This window comes from Giraffa tippelskirchi, chromosome 1 (genome assembly GCF_054371585.1).
Source record: "Giraffa tippelskirchi isolate mGirTip1 chromosome 1, T2T-mGirTip1v1.2.pri, whole genome shotgun sequence".
Lineage (NCBI taxonomy): Eukaryota > Metazoa > Chordata > Mammalia > Artiodactyla > Giraffidae > Giraffa > Giraffa tippelskirchi.
Genome location: NC_137275.1, coordinates 115,592,946 through 115,614,286, shown reverse-complemented (window position 1 = coordinate 115,614,286; position 21,341 = coordinate 115,592,946). Strand labels below are relative to the sequence as shown.

At 38.7% G+C, this 21,341-nt stretch overlaps 1 protein-coding gene and 1 long non-coding RNA gene across 3 annotated transcripts in view; one reads left to right on the top strand and one right to left on the bottom strand.

Moving 5' to 3' along the window:
* Nucleotides 1-11,199: 11,199 nt before the first annotated feature.
* NPY1R (neuropeptide Y receptor Y1) lies at nucleotides 11,200-21,066 on the bottom strand. 2 transcript variants are annotated; one of them, XM_081564536.1, is made up of 3 exons: nucleotides 20,783-21,066; nucleotides 13,364-14,213; nucleotides 11,200-13,257 (listed from the first exon to the last, which is right to left on the bottom strand). In XM_081564536.1, exons 2-3 carry the CDS (start codon nucleotides 14,060-14,062, stop codon nucleotides 12,805-12,807), a joined length of 1,152 nt encoding a protein of 383 aa, XP_081420662.1. In that variant the 5' UTR covers nucleotides 14,063-14,213; nucleotides 20,783-21,066; the 3' UTR covers nucleotides 11,200-12,804. The 2 variants fall into 2 exon arrangements, with proteins under 2 accessions (XP_081420662.1, XP_081420570.1); XM_081564444.1 differs by lacking the exon at nucleotides 20,783-21,066 and adding an exon at nucleotides 20,308-20,427.
* The window catches only part of LOC145536126 (uncharacterized), an 11,275-nt gene continuing 9,905 nt past the window's right edge, over nucleotides 19,972-21,341 (top strand). Inside the window, exons 1-2 of the long non-coding RNA XR_014075662.1 lie at nucleotides 19,972-20,179; nucleotides 20,951-21,056. This is a non-coding gene — a long non-coding RNA (uncharacterized LOC145536126). The remainder of the gene's footprint in view (nucleotides 20,180-20,950; nucleotides 21,057-21,341) is intronic.

The window sequence follows — 21,341 nt, the reverse complement described above, 5'->3', positions numbered from 1 at the left end:
TCCCACCAACAGTGTAAGAGGGTTCCCTTTTCTCCACACCCTCTCCAGCATTTATTGCTTGTAGACTTTTGGATAGCAGCCATTCTGACTGGTGTGAAATGATACCTCATTGTGGTTTTGATTTGCATTTCTCTAATAATGAGTGATGTTGAGCATCTTTTCATGTGTTTGTTAGCCATCTGTATGTCTTCTTTGGAGAAATGTCTGTTTAGTTCTTTGGCCCATTTTTTGATTGGGTCGTTTATTTTTCGGGAATTCAGCTGCAGAAGTTGCTTGTATATTTTTGAGATTAATTGTTTGTCTGCTGCTTCATTTGCTATTATTTTCTCCCATTCTGAAGGCTGTCTTTTCACCTTGTTTATAGTTTCCTTTGTGAATCTATTTTCATAAGATATATTGATATGTACTTTTCTTTTCTTGTAATGACTGTATCTCATTTTGGTATTTGGCAATGATAGTTTTGTAGAATTAATTAGAAGGTATTCTCTCTGCTCCTATCTTCTGAAAGACATTGCATAGATGTAGTGTAATTTCAAACTTGAATTTTCAATAGAATTCACTAGTGAATTCATCTGCGCCTGGTCCTTTCTGTTTTGGAAGTTTTTTAGCTGTTGATTCAATTTCTTTAATAGATACAGGTATATTCATACTGTCTATTTCTTCTTTTGGGAGCTTTGACTAATTGTGTCTTTCAAGTATTTGTCCATTTGAACTAGGTTAGCAAATTTGTGCGCTTGAGCTGTTTGTAATATTCTTTTTCTCCTTTCAATATCTGTAAGATGTGTAGCTATTCAATCTCTTTTATTTCTAACATTAGTAATTTGTATCCTCTCTTTTGTTCTTACTTAGCCTGACTATAGTCTTATCAACCTTATTATTTTTTTCAAAGAATGAGCTTTCAGCTTTATTTACTTTCCTTATTGATTCCCTGTTTTCAATTTCATTGAATTCTGCTCTAATTTTAATTTTTTATTCTTATGCTTATTTTGGATTTATTTGCCCTTCTTTTTCAAGTGCATAGGGTGAAGGATTATACTATTAATTTTAGATGTTTCTATTTTTTAAATACATACATTCAATGTCATAATTTTTTTTCTGTAAACATTGCTTTCACTGCTTTGCAAAAATTTTGATAAGCTGTACTTTCACTGTCATTTACTTCAATACATATATTTTTTCTTTTGATATTTCTTCTTTAATTGTGTGTTACTTTGAACTATTTTGTTTAACCTCCAAGTATTTTGGGATTTTCCAGCTATGTTTCTACTATTGATGTCTAGCTTAATTCCATTTTGATCTCAGAGCAGACATTGTATGAGTTCTGATTGTTTTAAATTTGCTAAGATTTTTTGCTTGTTTTTGCATAGCCTAGAATGTGGTATATCTTGGTGAATGTTCTACATGAGCTTTTAAAGAATTTGTAGCCTGCTGTTATTAGAAAAAGTAGTCAATAGATGGCAATTTAATCCACTTGATCAATGGTGCTGTTAAGTTCACCGAAGTTCTAAATGACTTTTTGCCTACTATATCTATCCATTCCTGACAGAAGAGTCTTTAAGTATCCAACTATAATAATAGATATAGTTTCTCCTTGGAGTTCTATACATTTTTGCCTCACATACTTTGTTAGGTGTGTGAACATCAAAGATCATTAAATCTTCTAGGAGATAGTATTATTTCATGTAATAATGCATGCTACATAATTATTATTATGAAATGCATCTCCATAGCCCTCATAACTTTCCTTGCTCTCATGTATGCTCTGTTTTGAAATTAATATAGTTATGTCTGCTTTCTTTTGATTAGTGTCAACATGGTTTATGATACACACCTTCTCCATCTTTCACTTTTATTCCACTTTTTTATTGTGATAAAATACAATATCACAGTAATTCAAGTCTATGCCCTGACCAGTAAGGCCGAAGAAGCTGAAGTTGAACAGTTCTATGAAGACCAAAAAGACCTTCTAGAACTAACACCCCAAAAAAGATGTCCTTTTCATTATATAGGGGACTGGAATGCAAAAGTAGGAAGTCAAGAAACACCTGGAGTAACAGGCAAATTTGGCCTTGGATTACACAATGAAGCAGGGCAAAGGCTAATAGAGTTCTGCCAAGAGAACACACTGGTCATAGCAAACACCCTCTTCCACCAACACAAGAGAAGACTCTACGCATGGACATCATCAGATGGTTGACACCGAAATCAGATTGACTATATTCTTTGCAGCAAAGATGGAGAAGCTCTGTGCAGTCAGCAAAAACAAGACTGGGAGCTGACTGTGGCTCAGATCATGAACTCCTTATTGCCAAATTCAGGCTTAAATTGAAGAAAGTGGGGAAAACCACTGGATCATTCAGATATGATCTAAATACAATCCCTTATGACTATGCAGTGGAAGTGAGAAATAGATTTAAAGGACTAGATCTGATAGACAGAATGCCTGATGAACTATGGACGGAGGTTCGTGACATTGTACAGGATACAGGAGTCAAGTCCATCCTCAAGGAAAAGAAATGAAAAAAGGCAAAATGGCTGTCTGAGGAGGCCTTACAGATAGCTGTGAAAAGAAGGGAAGCAAAAAGCAAAGGAGAAAAGGAAAGATATACCCATTTGAATGCAGAGTTCCAAAGAATAGCAAGGAGAGATACAAAAGCCTTCCTCAGTGATCAATGCAAAGAAATAGAGGAAAACAATAGAGTGGGAAAGACTAGAGATCTCTTTAAGAAAATTAGAGATACCAAGAGAACATTTTATGCAACGATGGGCTCAATAAAGGACAGAAATGATAGGGATCTAACAAAAGCAGAAGATATTAAGAAGAGGTATCAAGAATACACAGAAGAACTGTACAAAAAAGATCTTCACAACCCAGATAATCATGATGGTGTTATCACTCCCCTAGAGCCAGACATCCTGGAATGTGAAGCCAAGTGGACCTTAGGAAGCATCACTATGAACAAAGCTAGTGGAGGTAATGAAATTCCAGTTGAGCTACTACTTACATCCTGAAAGATGACACTGTGAAAATGCTGCACTCAATATGCTAGCAAATATGGAAAACTCAGCAGTGGCCACAGGACTGGAAAAGGTCAGTTTTCATTCCAATCCCAAAGAAAGGCAATGCCAAAGAATGCTCAAACTACCACACAATTGCACTCATCTCACACCCTAGTAAAGTAATGGTTAAAATTCTCCAAGCCAGGCTTCAAGCAATACGTGAACCGTGAACTTCCAGATGTTCAAGCTGGTTTTAGAAAAGGCAGAGGAACCAGAGATCAAATTACCAACATCCACTGGATCATTGAAAAGCCAAGAGAGTTCCAGAAAAACATCTATTTCTGCTTTATTGACTATGCCAAAGCCTTTGACTGTGTGGATCACAATAACCTGTGGAAAATTCTGAAAGAGACGGGAATACCAGACCACCTGACCTGCCTCTTGAGAAACCTGCATGCAGGTCAGGAAGCAACAGTTAGAACTGGACATGGAACAACAGACTGGTTTCAAAGATGAAAAGGAGTCCGTCAAGGCTGTATATTGTCACTCTGCTTATTTAACTTATATGCAGAGTACAATGTGAGAAACGCTGGGCTGCAGGAAACACAAGCTGGAATCAAGATTGCTGGGAGAAATAGCAATAACCTCAGATATGCAGATGACACCACCCTTATGGCAGAAAGTGAAGAAGAACTAAAGAGCCTCTTGATGAAAGTGAGAGAGCAGAATGAAAAAGTTGGCTTAAAGCTCAACATTCAGTAAACTAAGATCATGGCATCTTAGATGCCACTTCATGGCAAAATAGATGGGGACACAGTGGAAACAGTGTCAGACTTTATTTTTGGGGGCTCCAAAATCACTACAGATGGTGATTGCAGCAATGAAATTAAAAGACACTTGCTCCTTGGAAGGAAAGTTGTGACCAACCTAGATAACATGTTAGAAAGCAGAGACATTACTTTGTCAACAAAGGTCCATTTAGTCAAGGCTGTGGTTTTTCCAGTGGTCATGTATGGATGTGAGAGTTGGACTATAAAGAAAGCTGAGTGCCGAAGAATTGATGCTTTTGAACTGTGGTGTTGGAGAAGACTCTTGAGAGTCCCTTGGAATGCAACGAGATCCAACCAGTCCATCCTAAAGAAGATCAGTCCTGGGTGTTCATTGGAAGGACTGATGTTGAAGCTGAAACTCCAATACTTTGGCCACCTGATGTGAAGAGATAACTCATTGGAAAAGACCCTGATGCTGTGAAAGATTGAGGGCAGGAGGAGAAAGGGATGACGGAGGATGAGATGGCTGGATGGCATGATCGACTCGATGGACGTAAGTTTGGGTGGACTCCGGGAGTTGGTGACGGACAGACTGGCCTGGCGTGCTATGCTTCATGGGGTCACAAAGAGTCAGACATGACTGAGTGACTGAACTGAACTGAACACATAGTATAAAATTTACTATCTTAACCTCTTTTCCATGTACAGTTTAATGCCATTAAGTACACTCATACTATTGTGCAATCATCACCACTATCACCAGAACTCTTTTCATCTTGCAAAACTGAAACTCTGTACCCATTAAACAATAATTTTTAATTGCCTTCTCCCCCAGCCCAGGGAACCACCATTCTACTTTTTGTGTCTATGATTTTTATTACCCTAAACTCATATGAATGGAATCACACAGTATTTGTGCTTTTATGACTGATTCATTTCACTTAGCATTATGTCTTCAAGGTTCATACATATGATAGCACATGTCAGGATGTCCTTCCTTTACAAGGCTGAATAATAGTTCATTATATATATATATATATGTATGTATATACATACATACATATATATATATACGTATGTATATATCACATTTTGCTTATTTATCCATCTGTCAATGGACACTTGCATTGCTTCCATGATTTAGCTATTGTGAGTAATTCTGCTATGAACATAAGAGTACAAATATTTTTTTAGACCCTGTTTTCAATTCTTTTGAGTATATATCCACTAATGGGATACTGTCTCATATAGTAGTTCTATTTCTAATTAGTTTAGGAACGACCACACTGTTTTCCACAGCAGCTATTTATATTTCCACTAACAGTGCATAAGGGCTCCAATTTCTTCACATGCTTGTCTACACTTTATTATCATTATTATTTTATAGTAACCCTCCTAATGATATTAGGTGGTATTTATTGTAGGTTTTGTCTGTATTTTCCTAATGACTAGTAATATTAAGCATCTTTTCAGGCATTTATTGCTTAATTTTTTTCAGTTGGTATTTTCTCTTTAGAGAAATGTCTAGTCAAGTCCTTAGCCCATTTGTTTTTTGTTACCATTCTCTTACTTTTAACCTAAATTATCTTTCTATTTAAAATTGGTTTCTTGTAGACAACATATAATTGGACCTTGTGTTCTTTTTTAATCTGTTCTGGCAATCTCTGCTTTTTAATGGGTATATTTAGACCACTGACATTTAAAGTGATTATTGATATAGTTAATATCCACTATACTTTTTACTGTTTTCTATTTGTTTCTCTCATTCTTTGTTTTTATTTTATTCTTCCACTCTTTTACTGTCATTTCTGGATTTAATTGAGCATTCTGTATGACTCAATTTTCTCTTTTTTTCTTAGCATATTGTTTATACTACATTTTTAAACTTTTACAAAATGATTGCCCTAGTGTTTGTAATATACGTTTACAACTAATCCAATTCCACACTCAAATAGCACTATGCCACTTTGTAAGTAGTTAAAGTATCTTATAATAGCAATTTTCTTTTTTACTTTCTCTTTCTGATATTTCATTGGGTATAAAGTAATACAACCAATTTCTGTATGTTAATTTTGTATCCTGCTACTTTGCTGAATTCATTTATCAGTTCTAATAGTTTTGTGTGAAGTTTTTAGGGTTTTCTAAAGCCTGAAGTCTTTAGAATATCATGCCATCAGCATATAATGACAATTTTATCTCTTCCCTTCCGAGTTGGATAACTTTATTTCTTTTTCTTGTCTGAATGCTATGGCTAGCACTTCCAGTACTATATTAAATAGAAGTAGTGAGAGTTGGTATCCTTGTCTTGTTCCAGATTTTAGCAAGAAGGCTTTCAGCTTTTCACTGTTGAATATTACATTGGCTATTATTATGTTGAGATATGTACCTTCCATATTCAGTTTGGTAAGAATTTTTATCATGAATGGATGTTGAATTTTATCAAACACTTTTCCTGCATCTATTGAAATGATCATGTGTTTTCTTTAATCTTTTGTTCATGTGGTGATAATAACAAAATAATCTTAATTCCTCCCTCCTGTTCCTTGTAACATTGTTGTCACTCACTTTACTTATACATAAATGTGTTCATGCATAAGGATATATACTGATATGTACTCAATCATGCATGTTTACATATGTAGATAAAATAATAACTGCAACTGTGTAAATGATTTTGTATGTTTATATAGATATACATTAGTGCTATTATTGTTGCTATTACTCTTTTTAACAGACTGCTATTTGTTAGAATAAGAAAAACAAAAGCTTTTATTTTATAATTGCTTACTTCTTCTCTGCTGTTCTTCCATTATTTATACAGACCTGAGTTTATGACCTATCATTTTTTCTATGACCTATCTCATATTCAAATCAAAAGCAGGAAGAACTTTTAATTTGAATATGATATACTTAGGTATAGCATTGTATGTGTGTGTTTCTTAGCATTTTTCCTCCTCGGTAGTTTTCACATTTCCCAGGTCTGTGGTTTGGTGTCTGACATTAATTTTGAAGAAATTCTCCCTCATTATTGTTTCAAATATTTCTTCTGTTATATTTTCTCTTATTCTGTTTTTGGTATTCCCATTATACATAGGTTTTACCTTTTGTAATTGTCCCACATTTCCTGGATATTCTGTTCTGATTTTTTTGTTTGTTTCCTTGCTTATTTTGTCTTTTTTTCTCTTTGCTCTTCAATGTTGGACATTTCTATTGACTTACTCTCAAGCTTAGAGATGCTTTCCTCATCTGTGTCCAGTCTAGTAATGAAACCTTTAAAGGTATTCTTCTTTTCTCTTACAGTGTTAATTATCTCTGGCATTCCTTTTTTAAGCTTTCTTAGAATTTCCACCTCTCTGCTTACACAGACCATGTGTTCTTGCATGATGTCTATTTTATTCATTATATCCCTTAACATATTCATTATAATAGTTACTTTGAATGCCAGTCTGACAATATCAATATTCTTGCCATGTTTGAGTCTGGCTCTGTTGCTTGCACTGTCTCTTCAAACTGTTTTTTTATTTCAAGTATGTTTTGTAATTTTTTCTTAACAACTGGACATTATGGGTAAAAGTAACTAGTAAACAGCCTTTAATGATGTAATGGTAAACTGTGAGGAGAGGGGATGTACTCAACTGTCCTAAAATTAGGTCTCACTCTTTGAGTGAGTCTCTGAACTGTGAACTTAACAAGCTCTTCTCAGGTTGTTCTCCCCTCTTAGGAGAGGTAGGTGCTTACATTTGCCTGGTGTTGGGTATATCCCATCTCTACTATGGGAGACTAAAGGTAATTGGAAGTGGGTGTTACCCTTCCCCCAGGCCAGTTAGACTCTGATAAAAATCCAGCAGGTTAGGCTTTGATAAAATAATTCTCCTAAAAAGCAGGCCTTGTTATGAAGTATAGAATGCTCTGGCATGTTTTAAAATGGTTCCTCTTCCTCAACTACTGCTAGAAGCACAAGAGGATTTTTCTCCAATATTCACTGTAAAAGTGCAGTTAAGCTCCTGAAGGTAAACAACACAGCATGCCTCTCCCCTCCCATATGACTGGAGTTTTTAACTATCAGACTTGTCTACTCTAAAGTGAAAGTGAAAGTCGCTCAGTAGTGTCTGACTCTGCAACCCCATGGACTATACAGTCCATGGAATTCTCCAGGCCAGAATACTGGAGTGGGTAGCCGTTCCCTTCTCCAGGGGATCTTCCTAACCCAGGGATAGAGCCTAGGTCTCCCACACTGCAGGCAGATTCTTTACCAGCTGAGCCCTGTCCGCTGCTAGAGAAGCCCTGTCCGCTGCTAGGGAAGCCCTGTCCACTCTAAGGCTCCATTAGAGTTCAAGTTTTTTTGCCCCAGTACTGCTTCCAGTAGAAGTTTCTTCTCCAGTAACTTGTGATTCTCTGTATCTGCTTGTCCCTTCAATTTGGGTCCAGCAGTTTGTTCTGTGACCTCATTCCTCTGATGGAGAGAGAGAATTTCTGGTTTTCAGTTGCTTGGTATTTTACTTCTTAGGACAAGGTGACAACTTCTAAGCTTCTTACTTGCCAGACTGGAGACCAGATGTTAGGGTTTCTTTTTGGAGTGATGGAACAAAAACCGGAATCATATAGTGACATTGATTGCACAACTCTGTGAATATACAAAAGACCAGTGGAAAGTACTTCTAAATAGTTGCTTTTATAGTATGCCAATTATATCTCAATAAACAATAAAGAAAAAGATTTCCCAGAAATCCAAATGACCCTCACAGTTTTCATTTCTGATGCTAAAACAAACAGAACTTTAGGCAAGGCTACTTTTGACAAAAGAATAAAAGTATAATAAAATATAATTGCTTTAAAAATATGTCAGAAGTCACAGTTCATGATGTAATTCTGCTTAGTGAAGGAGCAGTTGTAAACTTCCATCAAAACTGCTTCAATATAAAATACTGAAGATTTAATTTAAAAAAACAGGTTTAATAAAATACTGTTCACCTTGGTCAGCAGTTTTAATTGACGGTTGTTCACGTTGTCTCCTAGGCAGGATTCAAGATTTAGGAGTCATGTAGGTACAGTCCTTGTAACAAGACTCCACTCATGAGACCCTATATGATGATGCCATAGGGTACAAAGAGGAAGATTGGCGGAAATTAGTCAGGCTTCAACTCTACCTGCTTATTGGTAAAATGATCCTAGAAGATGACTCAAGCTGGGAGACCAGAAAGACTAGGGGTTGTATAGATCAGGAGGGCAGAAGAGATCAAGACCTGGAGAAAATGAAAGCAGATTTGTATTGATAATCCTTGGGTGAGGGAGATCTGTGTCTCAGCTCTGCAACTGGGCTTGAATCACCATAATTAGGAATGTGTATTAGCTCTGAGGATGGCTTTGAAAATATCTAACTTTTGCCTTTCTAATGTTGTGAAGGATTAAGGCCAGTGTGGACTAGAGATACAGGTCAGGAATGGAAAGATAGGGGATGCAGAGGTGGGGGAATCAGGCAGAATCTGGCATGTGGGAAACATTCTCAGTGTAGGTCAAAGGCTCATCATCAGAAGCCAAACTGCCCGGATTAGAATCCTGGCTGTCATTTACCAGCTGAGCAACATTGGATGAGTTACATAACATCTCCATGCCTCAGTTTTATCTTCAGATATGTGAGGAAAGCATTAGTGGTGCTTTATAGAATGATTTGAGATAAGTGCCATGTATGTGATCATTTTTATTAGAAATTAAAAAATAAATAACAATGAAAATAAGCCCATTGTAGAAATATATGTTATATATATATAATATATATATTCATATCCATACAATGTGTTGCATGTACACACACACACACACACAAATATATTAATAAAGGAATCATTAAATGAAATTTGAGAAATCTTATCCACTTTCCCTAGAAAGCTATGCTCTCATTCTCATGGGCTCCAATTCTTAAGTGTAATGTGTTGTTTGATGGACCACAGGGATAAGTAGATGAAGAAAATAGGGAGACTGTGAAAGAATTCATGCTTCACTGAGAAACTACATTCCAGGAGAATCTCTAATTGCTGAGAAAAACAATCCTGGCTGTAAAAAAAAGGCCTAGCAGTACCTCTAAACTCACTGAACAAGGCCAGTTATCCCTGGGACCCCAGCTTAAATTCACTTCTTTCTGCCACTTGTACTGTTCATGGAAAAATACCTTGTTAAAATAAATATTTACTTGCTTGTCAAATGTTGAAAGTATGGTAAAATGTGCCTGCACATATATGTCTTGGAAATTTGTGGAGTAGAGAAGGGAATGACAATATCCAGTCAACAGTAAAGACATAAAGGTGGTATGAATAACCAGTTCCATTTTAAATGGAATTCTCTCAGAAGGGAATTTTGGATACAAATAATCGTCATGGCCATATTCTCTCCACTCTTCCACGTCAATTCAGAAAGAAGGTGAATGATATTGTTATGCCTTAATAATGTTACTTGTAAGGAGGGAAAGAGAAATCACTTCCTAAAGCTCTATCATAGGTTCAGCACATTGATGGGTTTGATAGCACTGGACAGACCCTAGTCTGGTTTCTGCTGCATCTGCTGCTCAGTGTGTGAGGCTCAAATATCTCAGCTTGAGCTTTGGTTGCCTCTTCTGTGAAGTGGTCACACCAGTCACACAACCTCACAGGTACTAGATATACTACTTGCTTAGGCTAAGTGCTTGAAACCCTAGCTATTATCATTTTCTTCCTATTTTATATAAGATTCATTATAATTATGCTCTTGTACTAAACCAGCAATTGATTTTTGTTCTTGAGTTTAAGAAAACTCAGTGATTTGTATTTAACATGAATGTTTATTTCTTCTTGAATCACAATGGATCTGTGGTTGATTCTAGACTTTACTACTAGCTCATGGATATCTTTGGATGAAAGAGAAGAATTTGGTATTTAGTTTATTATTTATGAAAAGCTAAAGAATGAGCAGCCTATACAGCTGAATGAAGATTCTAGAAATGGCATCTCAGCAAATATGCTGACAAAAAAGCACCTGCATATTCAGGCTGTTCTCAAGCAGCTATTTGTTTCCATAGTACCTAAGTAGACAAAGACAAAATCTCCCATTTGTCCCCCAAAGCAGAAAACACCAGTTAGTATCAAATTTCAGGTTTTGGTAAGGAAAGATGATGCTTTTCATTATGCATTAAATGATGGTTTTAGAATTTTTTTTCTTTTTTTCAGTTAACTAAAAGTCATTCTTCGGTTATAATTTGAATTTATATTAACATTCAATGAAAACACTGATATTTGTCTTACAAGACAAATCACATAAGTTTCTAAAATATCATTTTGGCTAGTTTAGAAAGGAAAATGATATAATAAAAGAGAAAACACTTCCATGGTAAAAATGAACTTAGGAGGAGTCCAAAATTTCAGCATGTTAAGTCAATTCAATAACAAATGAGAAAGAAGGATTTGGACCATCATTTATTCATTTTTCAGAAAATTTTTTAAAAACCCTCTGTGTACTTGCTTGCGCTTTGCTGAATACACTGGGACACAGAGTCATATAAAATAGTCGCTGTCTTCATTAAGCTTCAGGAAGCCAGGGAGAGGCTGGACCACCAAGGGTTATATCACAAGGTAGAAAACGCTTTATTGGCAAGCAGATAGAGGATGCTTCACAGGAGGGAAGACAAGGGACCAAAAAAGAAAAAATAAATGAAGCTAAAGAGAGACACAAAAGAGACTGTTCAGAAAACGCAGAAACAATTTTAGTAAAGAAAATGTCTGCCCTTCTAAAATCAGACACATTTAATATTTTGTATAATACATCAAAGATATGCTTATTTTTTAAAATATCTCTTCTCCCAATGATTCTGAGGCTCAATCATGATTACAGGGTACATGAAATGAAGTATCAATATATTAACGTGACAAAACGCCTCGGTACACAGTGCCTGATTGGTAAGACTCCACAAGGCACACAGTTCACACAAGTTAACATGAGCTACAAGAAGTGTCCTCAGTGTTCTGGTACTTACCCTTTCTAGGCAAGGTGGACAATCTTTCAACACTGTTCACCTTGGTGCCTTTGAAATATATATGGCCATTGAACGTTAAAAATGAGTAACTATGTATAGAAAATACACTTTGTAGTCATATATATTATAAGCTGGAAATAAATGCTTTTAAGTTACATATATATTTATTTATGCCAGAAATCTTAACAAACACTGAACAGTCCATGAAGAATGGAAGCCTCTTGACCATTCATTCAAATAAATATATTCCAACTCCATGCAGCAATACTAATTTACTTGTTAAACTCTGAAATCCTTTGGTTGTCAGGAACCAAAATAGTTTTGAGGTTAGGGAACTGGTTTCCCACTTAATTCTTGTGGGTGACCCAATTCCCCATGATTTTCACCACTGAGTGGTGGATACTCACCCACTGAGTATTTTTAAATGCATTTTTTCATCTGAAGTGATAATCAATTAGGAGCAAACTAAATCCTGTCTTAAAATCTCAAAAACAATGCAAGTCACTTCTGAATGACCTCAGACTAGGCATTCACATCTTGAATGCTGCTTTTGCAAGCTGTCACCTATAACAGGCTGAAGGGATGTGTATCCTGCACAGGACTGCCCAATCTATTGACAATCAGATTCATCTAAGCGGGACTGTCCTATCTACCAACAATCTCACCAAGCCAGGGTGGCTCAATGGAGAGAGAACATCGGGTACAGTGCATCTTAAGTCAGTTTATACAAATATATGAAAGAAATTTCTTTCTAATAAATACAATATAAAAGCCTTTCTACTCTATGCATAAGTTTACAAAAAAGCACTTCAAAGATGTCTGGTCAAAGCTATTGCCAAAAGATTCTAAAGCCCACACATTTTGTTCCAGATATAATTATGACAGCGACTACAAAAGCAGTAAAAAGCAACATAAGAAAATCTTGATCTTCCTTAAATGATTTCAATCCCATTCCATAAGGTAATGAAAGTCTGTTCAGGTTGTGCTTGTTTTTAAGCAGATATCAATCATTTAGGACCAAATGCTATGGCAGGTTCAGATTTTTTCATTATCATCAGTGTGGATCTTTTTAAGTGCGACTGGGCTTGCTTGCTTCAGAGATGTCTTAGAAACATCCGTGTGCATGGTGGACATGGCGATGGTCTCATAGTCGTCATCCCGAGACCGGAAATAACAAAAGTTAAAGAAGAACTGCAGGTCTCTCTGGAAATTTTTGTTCAGGAAGCCATAAAATATGGGGTTGACACAAGTGGAGATCATGGCTGTGAGGTGGCAGAGAAGGAATAACAGATTATGGTTGCAGGTAGCAATGATCTGATGGTTCCAGTCAAACACAGTGTTGAAGATGGTGAGAGGCAGCCAGCAGACAGCAAATGCCACCACGATGGACAGCAGCATGACGTTGATTCTTTTGGTCTCACTGGACCTGTACTTATTGTCTCTCATCTTGTCCATCATGTTGTTCCTTCTTTTTAAGCGTACGTATATCTACAGGAGGGAAAAAATAAAGAATTCAAATAGAACCATTCATTGAATGAATACTCCTAGGGAAAGAAGGTAAAAATGAAAATGGTAGGGGAAAATGTTTTCCTACCTTGAAGTAGCAAATAAATATAAAACAGAGTGGGCCAAAGTACTGCAGCACCAAGAGGAGAGTGGTGTAAGACAGCCGGTGAGAGTCTGATGGAAATTTATCAAAGCAGACGTATTTGTCCTTGAACGCATCAAGGGTCACATTTTGGAATGGCTCATCTGTCAAGACTTGATAGATCAGGAAGGGCAGAGAAGAAGCCACAGCAAGGACCCAGATGACAGCGATACCTACATATGCATGTCTATTACTTGGTCTCCAACCCCGAGGATTGATAATCAGCTGGTGCCGCTCCACGGCTATAAGGACCAGAGAGAAGATGGACACGGTGATGGAAACGCACTGCACAAAAGGATTCAACTTGCACATTGCCTTGCCAAAAACCCAGTGGTCCATCAGCGTGTAGACAAATGTGAAGGGAAGACACATGATGGCCACAAGCAAGTCTGAGAAGGAAAGGTTCACAATCAGGATGTTGGTGACATTTCTCATCTCTTTTTGTTTCAAGATGATGATGATCAAAGCCAGGTTTCCAGAGACCCCAAGAATGATCACAGCTCCGTAAGCAAGTGCTAACGTGAATATCATGGCCAAGGGTAGATGACAATCATCATTTTCAAAAGCCAAAAGCCGGGAATTCTTCTCTGAGAAGTTATAATAGATTGAATGATTTTCCACCTGAGAAAATGGTGTTGAATTCATTTTGACTGGTTTGGCTGTTATAGACGACTTTAGACAAATGGACAGTATGTTTCTTCAAAGCAGGTCAAAGACTCAACTTATTTTTATTCTCTATATTGAAATCCATTTATCAAAATTATTCTGAATTCTTCATTCCCTTGAACTGAACAATCTGTAAAGAGAAAATGACCAATTGTTTTATTAATTTTATTGAGGGCAGTCGCAACAAGTTCTCACTCATAGTACAATTTAAAGTGAAGACACTGAAATAAACAAAATGTATTCTATATATACATCTTTTTTAAATAGTAGAAATGGTGCAAACAATTTGAAAAAACTACTAATACTTTTAACTGAATGTACTTATGTATCGAGTTTCAGGAAAATGTAGTGGTCTGTGCATTAGTAAAGTATGTATAAATCTCCCGCATATAAGTTTTACATAAAGGACCATCAGCACATTCCTAAACATTGTAGGAATATTAATGTATAAAAAAACAATGCACAGGTTAGAACATGGGAAAAAGATATGAAACTAACAAAGGAAAACAAAAAAAAGGTATCTAATTCTTTCTCTTATTCTAAAAAAGAAATTATCAAATTGTATTGATAGCAATAGCCCCATCATACACCGAACTGTTAGAGAGGACTATTTGGCACAAGTACCTTAAGAAAATGATCAATTCAGTGAACCATCAAGAAACTTTGTCTATGAAGGACTGCTGAAAGAACAGGAGATGTTTAATCCAGAAAAGACTTCCTAGGAATCATACACACATCTTCTCCCATTTGAATGGATAGCATTGGGTCCATGGCTTCTGGTTCAGCATATTATGTCCACTCAAGTTAGAAGAAGGACCAAGGGAAGTGGATTATATTAAAAATATTTCACATCATTATGAGGAACAAGAGTTTAATCAAATGGAACAAACTGCCTGCAAACTGCTCCCTACACATAATTTGTAACTGCTACTAGAAAGGCTGGGAAAGGTCTCATGGTGTGTAGGGGATTCAACTGGGGTAACTCTGAAGCTATTTTTGACTTAAAGATTCAATAATTTGAATAACATGTCAGAAGCTTTCTATGGATTTCTAAGGTTTTGTTCATGTAAATATCTTCCCTCTCTACTAGACTGTATACAGATACAAGGCTGAGATGTAAATTTTAGTTGTACTTTTGACTTTTCACAGCATTTTGTAATAGGAATACTCTTTTCTTACCAACAAAACAAATCACAGACAACAGTCTTGTAGACCTTAAAACCTCCTTTAAAAAAAAAAAATCTCCAATTTCTCTTAGTTCACTAAGTGAATATATGAGATGGGGTTTCTTATGTTAATTAACAAGCCATTGTGCCTGTGTTAAGAAAGGGAATTGAAGGTTCTTTTCTTTCTTCTGTGAGAACAATAAAGAAAATCATGCAGATTTACTTCCATTGAAAAGGAAATAAGAAATTTCATGAATAAAATATGCTTTTGCCTTTTAAGTGGTGCCACTATTGAATCTTTCCTTGAGTGCTTTTGCTTTCTAGAATATGAGGTGTTGTCTGTTATAAAACCACAACTTATAAAACTGAAGAGTAAAAGTAAAGGTTTCTACCATGTAATGAGAATGAAAGTATAAGGGCTAGGAAAGGCAGTGGAATGATATCAAGTGTAAATGTTATAGAAAGTCTCTCTTCTGTCAGCAGCCTGGAAAGACTCCTGAACTTCCCTGGTATCACGCTTTTCCTTAAGAATACCAAAGAGAGAGGATATCTGTGTCTCTCAGTGTCTGAAAATGAACCGAGAGGAAGCAAGTGCTAATCTAAAGATTATTTGGAAATTTTGAACTTAAGAATTCAAGAAAAACAATTTTTAAGTGGAGGATAATTGCTTTCCAATGTTGTGTTGGTTTCTGCTGTACAACAACGTGAATCAGTCACATGTATACATATATTCTCTCCCTCTTGAGCCTCTCTGCCCACCCCCTCCCCATCCCACACCTCTAGATCATTACAGAGCAGCAGGCTGAGCTCCCTGTGCTATACAGCAACTTCCTACTAGCTGTTTTACACATGGTAGTGTATATACTTCAGTGCTACTCTCTTAGGAATACAAGAAAATTTTGCATCATACTTCAGTTGCTAGCAAGATATTTAACATTACTGCTCAGTTATCTGACTTTTTCTTTATTGGTAGAACTAGTATGGCAGGAAACTGCATCCTCTAACTCCGCACGGCTCCCTGTCAGCACACAGGACCAGGTGACACAGCGATCACTGCGCTTCCTGGGCTGGCCTGACACCTGAACACCTCTGTCCTGTCCTTCACTCCTGGTCTAACAACCCCACAGGGCATGCTCTGTCCCAGCAGGGCCAGCCCCTTCACAGTTAACACGGGCACCAGCCTGCTATAGCTTCTGCACCTTTGCCTCTGCTGCTCCTCATCATCCATCCAAATTCTACCCATCTTTCAAAGCAATATATAGTCCCTTGAATCTTAACTGGCTCCTCTCAATTGTAATATTATCTCTTGAGGTAGATATTATGTGTATTTCGTAATACCTTGCAAATATCAGCTTTAGAATAAAAATGGCTGATGAAGTAGTAGATAATTGGATGGAAAGCTTTTATGTGAGTTAATACTACCATCAATAGCTGAATTCTATTGTTGACTGGAAAAAATGCATGACCTAAAAGCTGAGAATTATGTTTTATTTGGTGGACACACTGAGGACTTAAGCCCCGTAGACACCCTCTCAGATCATTCTGAGGGACTGCTCCAGAGAGGTAAGGGAGGAGCCAGCATATATAGGAGTTTTTGCAACAAAAACCAGGTAGTTGGAACATCAAAATATTACTGTTAATTAAATAAAACAAGACACCTGAAGTTAACAAATTTAATGCTTTTCTATGTGTGGGAAGATACAAGATTTTGGGCTCACTGAAACACTGTCAGGGCCAGTATCCAGTTCTTTCCTGTGTGAATTCCCTCAGGGTACACAGTCCAGGGCAGCTGCAGTGGCTGGTGGCTTGATGGCCCAGCATTCTTTCTTTGCTGATATGGAGGTGACTTCCTTGTCTACACTATCATAGTTCTTTTATATGCAAAATGGATGCTAGTTAAAAGAATCATTTTACTAGGTCAGGTGTGGGGGATGTTCCACTTCGTGAAAAATTTAACAAGGAATTGTTTCTGAAAGAGAATTCATTATTCATCCAAGAAATATTTATTGGACACAATTTTGTGTCAGACATGGTTTTCATGGAAACAACAGTGACCTTCCCACTGGGTTTCTAGTCTTATGGGCAGAGAAAGACATGAAAAAATAAATCAGTAAAAGAGACAGTACACAAAGTGCAGTGGAGAAGAACAAAGCAAGGCAGGGGGCCTGGGATTGTTGGGAGGGCATTGCTACTGGGTGGCTTGGAAGGCGTCTGACTGCATGAGAAGAAGGCGTATGAGCTGAGACCCCACAGTGAGGGAGGACGCCAGGCAGACGTCTCGGGGAAGCAGCCCATTACGACTGGAGTGTGTGTGGTACAAGTAGATGAGAAGTGAAACAAGGAAGGGAGGGACTGTGGGGCAGTAGTTGGAGGGTAAGTAGAAGAGAAACAGACTCTGCAGAGTGTTACTCCATGGATAGTATTTGACTTGTCTCTGAGAAAAGAGGAGGACTCGCTGGAGAGTTTCTGGAAAAGACGTGAAGTCCTATGATAGCGTTTTAAAATTCTTACTCTAGCTGTTGTTTTCAAGGACTTAAGACAGGAAAGAGAAGTAGATAGGTTCATTTAGAGGCTAGTACATTAATCCAGGCAACAGGTTATGGAGGCACCAAGATGTTTGCAGTAAAAACAGAGAAAAATACAAAGTTTATATCTATTTTATGTCTATATCTAAGTTAAAATTTATTTTGACTTTGACAAAAGTCACTACATATGGGACTTAATGCAAACACTTATTAAATTATTATAGTTTATGGGCTACAAAGCTTTCTTGCAGATGAATTTAGGTTAAATCTACTGAAACTCCAGTCTTTGAAATGATCTTTGAATTTATATTTGAAATTTATACCCCTTTGAAATTATATTAGCTAGACATACCCATTGAGGAATAGCAGTTTTCTTATTAAGTAGAAGTTACTTTAGCTACATAGAAAATGAAAACTATTTTTTTTTAGAGTATTCAAAAGACTCCTTTGCTAAGTGCATGTCATTCCACTTGTGTAAAATTGTTCTGCATTAGATAAAATGTGTATCTTCAGCCTACCGAAACATAATCTCAAGGATGATAATTGTCAAAAAATAACAATATTGAGAATTTACATACATCATCTTTGAAAAAGAAAATGATTTAATATTTATGATTTCAATATACACCTGTAAAATGAAGTAGGGACCTAAAGACACTGCAAAATAAAAATGAATGGTTGTTAAATCTCAATATGTCATGCTTCTAGGGAAAAAACAAACACACTACATATATCATCAGTTGACAAATTAGCCCCCTTCCAAATGGAAATGTTTCTCCATTCCAGTTAGGGTACTGGCCTTTAGGGTTTGCTGTTTCTAGAGCTGTTACAACCTGAGAAAACAGCTCTCTGGTCATAACCTGCTGCAGATACATTTTATCATTTATTCAAAACTGGCTCCTCAACTCCCTAGTTTTTGGAAAAGAAGTATCAGCCTTGTTATTTACCAAATTAACTTTGTTAATAACCAAAGTTATTGCTAGTTCATGAACATGAGTTACATAATTCTGTTTTTTTCCCTTCCGGGAGGGCTTGCTCAACAGACAGCTGCCTTATAACAATAAGGAAAGACTAATAAAGCAGTAGTCATCCACCGAAAAGCAGTAGGTCTTTGGTCATGGGTATGCAACCCGGCAGACAGCTTTCTGCTCTCACTGGGGAAGCAACACTGTTGCTGGGGTTTCCCGTTCAGGCAGAGCCAGGCAAGCTCTGTGCTTCCCCCTGCCTGTGTGCCACCTGGCAAGTTATGCTTTCCCTGGGGTCTTGGTGGGAAGGCAAATCCCACCAAGGGCTTTCAAGCCCTTTAAAAAAAGAAAAGAAAAAATAATAATAATAAAGGAATGTCAAAATACATTCCCTCACTTTCCCCTCCCCTAGATTTTCCTGAGTTATCAAAGAACAAATAGGATGTGTTAAATCAAAATTCCTGTCGGCACGCTTACGCGCCCACCTTTTTCATATTGTGTAACGACGTGAATTGCCCCAAACTGTCCTCATTCCTAACACTTCCACCCCCTCCCTCTCCGCCACACTCACTCACACACATACACACACACTTGCCTTCCATTTGTCTGAAGATGTCTCTACCAATAACGATGAGACTGGCGAAGCAGAAAACATCCACAACAACCAGAAACAAACAAGCAGAGCCCACACTCAGTTCTCTCTGGCCCATTGTGAAAAGTCGACGTGTTAGTTGCTCAGTCCCATCGGACTCTTTGCGACCCCATGGACTGTAGCCCACCAGGCTCCTCAGTCCATTGAATTCTCCAGGCAAAAACACTGGGGTGAGCAGCCATTCCCTTCTCAGGAGATCTTACCCACCCAGAGATCGAACCCGGTATCAGTCCTTAAAACATTCTCCCCTCTCCAGTCTACCTGGAGACCAGGGGACCACTTTGGCCACCCCCATCTCCAGTTCATCCACAATTTCCTACCCAGTGGTGCTCCACCAGCACCACCAGTGTAAAAGGAGCTCAAGAGTTGGGTGCTGGAAACTCGGAAGTAGGGAACAGGGTGTCTCTCAGTGCGCGGCGCCAGACCGGAGAGGCCGGCTCCCGGGGGTAGGGCTCCACCCAGGCAGCGCGCTGGGCGCCCACCTGGCCCGGGGCGGCTCCCCGCGGAAGCGCACGGAACGCGGGGCCAAGGCGGACCCGCAAGCCTTGCTCCTCCTGCTGTCCCAGCGGCGCGTTCCTTTGCAAAAGCCCAGCGCAGCCGCCCGGCGGAGGCTCGGGAAAGATGTCAAACACAGCGAAGGAAGGGGGACGCAGTCTCACTATGGCCAGAGGAGGGGCACTCGGACCCCGAACAGAACCTGGGTCACCGACGTCCACCCCACACCGCGGCGGTCCCGGGTGGCGTGGTAGGGAGCATCTCGCTACCGCCTGCGCGGGACTGAACCGAAGGTTGCCTGTGCGCCCGCGGCTCCTCATTTTGGGACTCCCAAGCCTTTCCTTTCTCTCTTATCCTTCATCTCATTAGGGAGAGATTTCTCAAAAGTCAGTCCCTTCTAAAGTGTACACTTGAAACTTACCCTCTCTGCTGGATCCGTCTTTTGGCTCGTTTATTAAAGCGAAAAGGACGGTCGCGGAAGGGAACGGAGTAGAGTGGAAAGATCGCGGGTGTTTCTCCGGCACAAATCCTAAAGATCAGTGGGGGAGGAAAGAGCCGCCTCTGAAGCTGAGCTCCACCTAGTCCTGGACACGTGACAGCCCCGGGTGGGCCGCAGCCCTCCGCACCCCTCTCCGCGGTCTCGCCGGAGGCTCGAGGGGAATCTGAGAGGCAGCGCGGAGAACCGCGTGCACTGTCTGTCCGCGCGCCCCGGCCAGGGGAGCGCGCTCGGAGGGGCGGGCAGGGAGGCGCGGCGCAGGCTGAGGTCCCGCCCGCGCGCCGTCGCTGGCGGTCGGTGCCACCTCGCGGCCGAGGCTGTGCGGGAAGCCGAGAGAAACCCAGCTCCGGGGAAGTGGGCACTAAGCCCATCCCGACTGCGCCGCTCCCGTGTCTCTCACCTCTCTTGTGATGTTCGGATGTTTCTTACTCCAGACCAGAAGGTTTTTTTTGTTTGTTTTGTTTTTTTTTTAACAGTGAACAAAGAGAAGACCTTAAAAAAGCACAAGTAGCAAATCTCAGATAAGATCGACTAGCTTTTTTTGAAGGTTTTCTTTTTTTTCCATTAGGAAAACGCGTTGACTCAGATGTGTTCCCAGCATGAAGCTACTCCTTTCGGGGAGCATGAGGAATGGAACATTCTGCGGGTCAGAAAGAGTCAGTGCCGTTTCCTAGGTACTTAATCTACTACCGTGCGGAACGCTATCAAATAATAAAACAATAGAATGTACATAGAGTGCACTGATGGAGCAAAGTCATCCTGGTGCCTGATGATTCAGGCTAATGTGATACACTGATCTCAGATGTTTTACATAGTTCTAGTGTACTTGGAAAAGCCAAAGTTGTCTCTCTCACACACCCACACTGTTTATTGATGTAGATGACTACAACTTCTTCCAAATCAAACTGTTAAATAATAAAAAGTCTTCCTAATAAAGATACAGGACACTGCCTAGGAGA

Bases quoted from the DNA above. Each gene is read 5' to 3' on its own strand.
- NPY1R (XM_081564536.1), bottom strand. From the start codon at position 14,062: ATGAATTCAACACCATTTTCTCAGGTGGAAAATCATTCAATCTATTAT. The intron at 13,258-13,363 runs GTAGGAAAACAT...TCCCTCCTGTAG, and splicing joins TATTTATTTGCTACTTCAAG to ATATACGTACGCTTAAAAAG.